The following is an 8,069-nucleotide window of genomic DNA, read 5'->3' as shown; positions in this document are numbered from 1 at the left end:
TTCTCCTTGAAAGCAGTCACGTGATATTCCCGAGTAATTATCGATCGATCAGAACTCTTTAATTTCTTATATATTCTGCTATTTTTTATTATCTTTTTGCAATAAAATTCTGTGATCTTCATAATCTTTCACTTGTAAGCCTCTTCTTCCTTCCTATGCACAATAAATTTTTGAATTTTTTATAAGAGTTTTGAATGTTTTTTTTTTGTCAAAAAAGCCTGGTAACTAGTTGGAGCATTCTTTCAAGATGGCAGACCAACGTGACTGAAGTTGTCATCAAAAACGTTTTTAATTTAACAATGAAAAGCGGAGAATCAAAAAGACTCTGTCAGATATGTAAAGAAAGTCCATTCAAATACAGATGTCCTTCGTGTTACTTTCTATAGTGAGTGAAAAAAACAGAAATTACAGCTAGGTCCAACTATACACGTCTGCCTGGCTACTTTTGGTGGTTTAGTTTTTTAACTCGAAATCTTGTTTGCCTTTCATTTTCAGCTGCTCTTTACCTTGCTTCAAGTCTCATAAAGGTACATTATTGAATATCCTTTGACAAAAAACATAAAATTATTGCAAAGCTAAGTTTTACATGCTATTTTACATTTCCCTTAGACGCCGTTCTAACATCAAATGCATTTTTTATTAAACTATGTTTTCAGCAGAAAATATTTGTGAATTAGAAACAGGAAAAAGAAAGAAGGAATCTGAAAATGTTGATACAGGTGAGTAGATAAGCTTATGTTTGGAGGGGAAGGGCAGAGGACATTTGAAAACCTAAGCAGTAACATCCAACCTTCCCCCCCTTCCTCCCTCCCCCTCCCCCTCCTTCTAACATTTTGGGAGTGAGAATGTTATCCACCACGCTCTTCTTAAGTTTTGTTCTTCCAACTTTCCTCATGTTTTAAGGTCAACAAGAAGGACAAATTAGTAATGATGAGAATTCTGAAGATGAAGACAGGTTATCTCTAAGTGATCTGAAGAAGCTTGGTAAGAAAATGACTTTTGCACCCTACCCTGTCAGTAACTACTATTAATAGTTACTAACAGGGTTCTAGAGCCACTACATAGCACAGCCAGTGTGTATGTTTCATAAAAGCAAAGATGGCTGCCTGAGGAGAGACAAGGGTGGGAATCACTTGTCATGGCTTGCAGTTGTCACTGCAAAGTTAAATAAATAAATAAAATGATAATAATAATGAATTTTAGGGTCCCAAATTTGTGACGTGTTAAGGTCTTACAAATCTTAAGTTCTCACAAATCTACAAGGACCGCCATAAAGTAAGCTGACAGTTGTAATTCAGGATGCTAGTTTTCAGTTCATCATCTGATTTCTGTCACTTACTAGCACTTAGATAATTGATAACTTTCAGGGTAAAATTTATAAGTTTACACACCCACCTGGACAAGACTCTTTTTTTTCAATTACCAATGGGCATCTCTGCCCTTTTATATATGGGAACATCCCTTCTGCAGGGATGGCTATCAGGAAAGTTCTTAGCTCCATGTTTTTCTGTTTCAAGTTATATTAATAAAATTATTTCCCTGACACTATGCTTTGCAATGTTTTTGTTTTCTTTCAGAAAAATGTGGAGTAATTGAAAGCATGCTCAAAAATAAGGACATTAGAAAAATGATAACTAATATTGATGGAGCACAGGACCCAGAGATGGTACTCAGGACCTCTATGAAAGAACCAATATTTATGGAGTTTGCAGATCAGTGTCTTTCTGTAGTTGAATCAAAGAATGAGAATGATGGATAATGTAAATATTGTGCAATTTGTAATTAATATTTTGATAATATAACTAATGAAAATGTAACAATGTTTGTGTATAGCAGAGGATGATTCTTCACAATGTATGATAAAGAGAACAGAAGTAAGACAGGATGTGTATGCATTTGTACATGCATGTAAAGTGATTAGGTATAGATGCTGGAAGATAAATGAAGATAAAGATGACTCAGAACTAAGAATTCATGTTAATTCTTTACTATGTATGCTGAAAAGAATATTGCTGGGTTTCACTTGATGTCATTTCCTGTCTTGTGCAGAATGTTCATTAGCCTTCAATATAATTCTTTCTGCTGGGTGATAGCAAATGGTGGTCAGTGTTTGACCACCATTCGAAGCAGATAATGAAATGCTGGACAAGATTAAGCAAAATTATCATTTTTATTACAAAATAACTGTATTTACAAGTTCTGAATTAAAACTTAGACAAGAAAGCATGTTTTTGTTTTAACTATCAACCATGGGGCTGAATAATATCAGTCTAAATCCTCAGCAAATGAAATTTAGGGACCTGTCCCAAAGTCCATTCTATTTCAGCTTTCTACAGGATGGGTAGCATTAGAAATAAGGGCTTTGAACTCTTTCTTTCCTCTCTTAGCCTTGTACTCCATGTATCCACGAGCTGCAACAATACCAATGACAAGACCTGCTCCCATTGTAATAGCTATCCAAGCTGCAAAACTTATGAACATGTCTGTAGATAAAAAATATGGAATCTTAAAATGATTTTCATTCAGACCCTCCTAAACTGTAAAGGCTGGTTATAAATTTAGCCGTACCCTGACCACCCTGTGACAAGAGGTTGTTTTTCTTTTCCTCCTAGGGATAGACGTTTCATGGTATAGTATTGGAATATGAAATTGAAAGGCCATCAGCCTGTTGTAAACGGGAATGAGTAACTCTATTCAATTTCAGGTCTTTGACAAGGTGTAACTGTAACAGAATTCAATAAAATAAATACTTTTTCGTTTCTCGCAGACATAAGGTAAGGCAGTCCTACACCCAAGGTCGGACCACGTGACAGAACCATTCCATTTCTTGATCTGTACACAGTCCTCTCCCGTACATCGAGGCAGAAGTCTGTCATATAGCTTATCGTTGGGCTCTCCTGTATCCCAGTTAAAGAATGTCGCCTTGTTTGAAAACTGATCGACTCCTATATCATTCCATACATAGATACCTTTAAAACACAAGGGTATAAGATCGATCATTTAAACGTCAATGTTTCCAAGTTCGATTGACGTCCAGCTACGTCCCATATTACAGCACTATGCAAGGACGGAGGATGGTAGATCTCGAACATAATCTAAGTATCGTAACCTAAAACTTCGCGTCAGAAGAGTTAATAAAGTCAGCGAGACAACCCCCCCCCCCCCTCCCTCCCCAATTGATATCTTCCTTTATTACATCATCACCACTAATCAACAGAACAATCTGAGGACCAAACTGAAAATTTTCAACATGCGGCAGATCACCCAGCGTGCAACATGTCCTTATACCTGCTTCGGCCCTGTCGTTAAGCCCTGTCCATATACTTCTTTTTATCTCCTTGAAACTCATCACATAGTCGTTTTCTTGTAAGCTTGATATTGTTAAAAGGGTAGCATTCATGTTCATACAATGAAAACGAGCTTCGTCCCAAGCTACCTGTAATGGGTCATACTTGTAGCACTTGCCACGGGTGCAGTTCCAGCCTGGAATGCCTGTCAAAAGATATAACGAAATGACTGAATTAACAGACGCGTTCCATGAAGCATTCAATTGTGTTCGTTGGGAAAGAAGGGAAATGCCTTCTAAGCATACGAAATCAGTTACTAGAGAAAGTAGAACATGTGGCCCTCTGTTTAACTTCTATCAATGAGACGGGACCGCCACCTTATGTGGTCATATCCCGTTTGGGCCTCCTCCAGGGATAGGTCTGACCATTTCCAGATATTTTTAGAGCAAAGACAGGATCAATCTTAAGACCCTGAATAATGGTCCGGCCTTGGCTTTACAGTGAAACCCCTCTATACCGGTCCCTCAGTATACCGGAATTCTCTCTAAACCGGACAAAAGTTTTGGTCCGGAAATTTTTCCCATATATCTTTTGTAAAATAAACCTCAGTAAACCGGAACCTCTCTATTCCGGAAACCGGACGATAATTTCGGTACCAAACGCCATTTGACAATAGAATTCAACCCCGCTAGTCCGGAAGAACGTACCTTTGTTTCGGAACTACCGTCACTAGCGTATTTGCGGGTGTATAAATTGAGTCTCCATGGACAACTTCTAAACTCACAAAATCATTAAAAATTTTCTTTAAATAGTAAATCTTGTTCACAAATAGACATATAAAGACTAATTAATTGTTTTCAATATATAAATGTTCAAACAGAATGCATAAGAAAGGTTTAATAGTGTTGAGAAACACTAAAGATCGAATGGTTCGCGAAGTTGCGGCCGCCATGTTTTTTCATGTCACATGGCTTTGGGGTCATTCCCAGTCCATTCTACCGGGGATTTTGTCCAGATCGTATTTAGAATGTTTCTTCTTGGCGTTCTTTTGAAAAAAGTTAAGAAATTTGCTTAGTTTTTGATCTTATTGTTGTATTTTTACTTGAACTTTCGTTTACGTTTGTTTATATTGACGCCAAACGATTAGACACAAACATATTTTCAATAGGTTTTTATCGCTCCCAGCACTGTCCGGTATAGAGGGGTTTCACTGTACTCCATAAACTCATGCATAGACTTGCCACATGTCGACTAACTTTGTATTCTTTCTTTTCTTTAGAGAAGCCGAAAAAAAGCCCTCTCGCTTTTAGCGACGAAATCGCGAGTACGAAAGATACCAAAAGAAAAAAACGGACTACGAGAAAGTCCTGCACACATACTTTGGGCAGGAAAAGGGAGAATAATAAAAAGTATTACGAAGACCTGGGTTTTCCAAAGTGAAACCTCACCTATTTTGGAATACAACTGACAGACAAATCCAAACAGAGCATTACAAACAGCATCGTTCCATTTCTTTGTCGTATACTTCAATTCAACACAGTTTTCCACGTTACAGCCGCGGTTATTATTGTTTGGTTCTTTGTCTTTGGGGTTACTTTCGTCCCATGCAGAGAATGAAGGTAAAGGATCCCTTTGGTAGTTCCATATGTAGCTTGATTCTTGGGATTTATCGTTAAGGCCAATCCATCCTCCGTCTCCAGTCTCGAGGAGATCTCCAACAAATCTTTTGGAAATTAGTGAGAAAAAGTTTAGAACAGATAAATATGCAACTTCACTGAGTCGGTAAATCCAGTTGACTTGTCCCTAGCACTGGGGTCACCCTATCCTTCATGCAACTAGGCAACAAAAGACTTGGACCCTAGCACTAGGATCACTCTACCTCATACAACTAGGCAATTAACGGAAAGACTTGTCCCTAGCACTAGGGTTACCCTACCTTCATGCAACTAGGCAATTAAAGGAAAGACTTGTGCCTAGCACTAGGGCTACCCCACCTTCATGCAACTAGGCAACTAAAGACTTGGACCCTAGCACTAGGATCACCCTACCTCATACAACTAGGCAATTAACGGAAAGCCTTGTCCCTCTAGGATCACCCTACCTTCATGCAACTAGGCAATTAAAGGAAACGGAAAGACTTGTACCTAGTATCAGCGTCGCACTACCTTCATGTAACTAGGCAACACGAGATTTTCCCAGGGCTACCTAGGGTCACAAAATGTAGTTGTTCTATACTTACTTGTTTTCTTCGACGTTGTTTATGGTTGCAAGGTGCGCTCCGTTGGACTGACAAAAGCTGTTTGCATCTTCCCAGGTTTTGGGCACAGAAAAGTACTTGAAGCAGGTATCACCTTTTTTCCCTGACGAGTAGAAATAGTGCCATCCTTTCTCGCACTTAGCTGGAGAATACAGACATGAATATATTAGAGTGTATACCATATATCCGTGAAAACGTTAACTAACAAATACGTCTGTACAAATTCATGCAAAGGTTTGTAGGTCTGGGGTCTACTGAACTTAATAATTTGCGCAAATTTGTGCAAACTCTAGTAATAAAGTTGGCGAAGTTCAATTCCCCCTGGTTACCCTGCGAGCAGAGTCTTTTTTTACCTCCCCCACGGGCGTGAAGGAGTTAAAGAAGACTCCGCTAACAGGGTACCCCGTACGGATAGAGTGCATGCCATATCAGTATCCGTGTTGCACAAATTAGTAAGTTCATCAGATCTCAGTAGACCAACAAAATTATGCACTAATTTGTACAATTTTGTTCATTATCTTTTCCACGTATATATGTATGCACACTATTAATAAAACTTAGGAACTGGAAAATGGGATTTCTGATTTCAGTGACTAAACGTTTTACCTTCGCAAGCAGCAGTACATTTGTCTGTCAATGCTGTTCTTTTCTCGTGGATTTCACAATCTGTCAGAATATAGTATCAAATTCGGAAAGAAGTTAAGTTACTGAAAAGAAAACTGCATGAAAGTAATAACGGACTGCAAAATTTAAGGCACCCACTTCACAGTATCCCCGTTACTGCTGGCTTAAAAAAATATCGCTATTCACCACCGAAATAAGTACAACAGTGTCCGTTCCGTCTGAGCTCCTTCTCTCTTTCAAGTCTCTCTCTCTATGTGCGGTGTGTCTCTCTGTGTGGCATTTTAATTCATTACCATTCAGCTTTAGGAAAAGTGTGATACGAAACCGCCACTGTCTTAAGCAGTTACACTTTACCTGTGATTGTCAGCCAATTCCGCGTGATTTCCTTCCCTCCTTCAGTCTCAATACTTCCCTGGTAAAGCGCCGAATCAGACGGCATCAACCTCTTAATAATAATCTCATCATTCTTGACTTCAATGTTGCTAAATTCTCCTGGAAGCTCTTGAGCATACTTTTGCCATTTGAAGGTCTTGTTCTTTTTGATAGGAAAGTAATGATGTGCTTTTAGCGTCACGCATTCTCCTCGTCTCTTCTGAATTGGTGTTCGGTTTATTTCGTACACTTTCTCGTCTGGTTTTATCATGAAAGAAAGAAATAATGACTTAGAAAAAGCACAAAGAAAGAACGCGTTTAACATGATCTGCTGCTTTTCATCAATTTAAACGTAGTTGACAAAAAGTATCTGACAAGTTAGAGGAAATGAGAAGCAAGCCGGATTCACAAGTAGACTAATTTTGATTTTAAATTGCCATTCTCTTCCTCACTGCCTGTACAAATCTAATTAAAACCATACTGTAGAACTATACATCAACTGAAGAACTACAAATGTCAGTACTGCACAAATTTATAAAATTAATTTTTTAAATACATATGATAGAAGCTGTACGTTTACTGCATGTTGTGAAATAAAAGTCTTCTTCTAAAGAAAGGGTCATGGTGATATGACAAATGACTTTCAAGGAAACTTGAAGGCTTTGAACTAAACTTTCAATAAAGCTTTTTAAAAAGAAAACGAAAAATGTAAATCTTATTTTACGATCTTCAAGACGTAAAGTTAATTAGTTGTCAGAACTAAAACACGTTTCTCTCGGCTCAAGCACCCGGGTTGTGGACTCCCAGCTTCATACTGACATCGAATTGGTATCCTAAGATACCATTAAAGTTGGTTTGTCTTTTGCTAAGTTGGAAGCGATATATTTCAACAGACTCAACAGAAAAAACTTTCTCAAAAATTCACACATCTCTAACTAAAACACTCACCAGCTAAGGCAACTGTCGAGACCAAAGCAAAGACGAAAAATTTGACTCCAGAAAACATCTTCTATTGGCTACAAGCCAGAATGAAGTTAAACTCACACCTCAAAGTTCAGTAAATGCATGTTTCGTAACACGTAAACTGAGTTATTATTGAGATATTCGTAGCATAGTTCATATTTGACGGAGTAATACTGAGTTGTTGTCTTTGACTACGAGACTATGCCATCTGCGTTGAGTCAATGTCACCAATGAAACAAAAGAAAAAAAGATTAGCGTGATGTCAAAAGTGACAACTTCAAGTTAATAATAAAACCATTATTGTTGATACAGTCATTGTTGTCACGCAACTACATTAGCTTAAGAATTCATTTCCCGTTTACAATCCTTAAGAAAAAGGAGGATAAAATTCAGGTTTCCCGATCCGACGTTTATATTTACTTCAATCCCCTTTTTAAAAAAAAGTTTGTAGCATTATGAACTTTTATCGAAGTTCTACCGAGTAAGTATCGATTGACTACCGAACAACCGAATGCTTGAAACAACACGGCGTGGTTCCTAAGCGATCGAGAATTGATAGTTATTAG

The 8,069-nt window shown here is 37.9% G+C and overlaps 2 protein-coding genes across 3 annotated transcripts; one reads left to right on the top strand and one right to left on the bottom strand.

Annotated features, from left to right (window-relative positions):
* The first annotated feature begins 238 nt into the window (after window positions 1-238).
* Window positions 239-2,223, top strand: LOC116290051 (zinc finger HIT domain-containing protein 3). 2 transcript variants are annotated; one of them, XM_031697030.1, is made up of 5 exons: window positions 239-385; window positions 496-527; window positions 660-719; window positions 904-984; window positions 1,578-2,223. In XM_031697030.1, exons 1-5 carry the CDS (start codon window positions 300-302, stop codon window positions 1,757-1,759), a joined length of 441 nt encoding a protein of 146 aa, XP_031552890.1. In that variant the 5' UTR covers window positions 239-299; the 3' UTR covers window positions 1,760-2,223. The 2 variants fall into 2 exon arrangements, with proteins under 2 accessions (XP_031552890.1, XP_031552889.1); XM_031697029.1 differs by having other exon boundaries at window positions 657-719.
* Window positions 2,152-7,725, bottom strand: LOC116290050 (macrophage mannose receptor 1). Its single transcript, XM_031697028.2, has 8 exons — window positions 7,489-7,725; window positions 6,523-6,798; window positions 6,151-6,210; window positions 5,527-5,686; window positions 4,736-5,010; window positions 3,289-3,492; window positions 2,751-2,969; window positions 2,152-2,483 (listed from the first exon to the last, which is right to left on the bottom strand). Exons 1-8 carry the CDS (start codon window positions 7,544-7,546, stop codon window positions 2,323-2,325), a joined length of 1,413 nt encoding a protein of 470 aa, XP_031552888.2. The 5' UTR covers window positions 7,547-7,725; the 3' UTR covers window positions 2,152-2,322.
* Window positions 7,726-8,069: the final 344 nt, after the last annotated feature.

This window comes from Actinia tenebrosa, unplaced genomic scaffold, assembly GCF_029948245.1.
Source record: "Actinia tenebrosa isolate PJP-AT-01 unplaced genomic scaffold, QUT_ActTen_1.0 PGA_scaffold4__44_contigs__length_22323623, whole genome shotgun sequence".
Lineage (NCBI taxonomy): Eukaryota > Metazoa > Cnidaria > Anthozoa > Actiniaria > Actiniidae > Actinia > Actinia tenebrosa.
The sequence above is the reverse complement of the archived record's forward strand: the minus strand, read 5'-3'. Positions and strand labels throughout refer to the sequence as shown.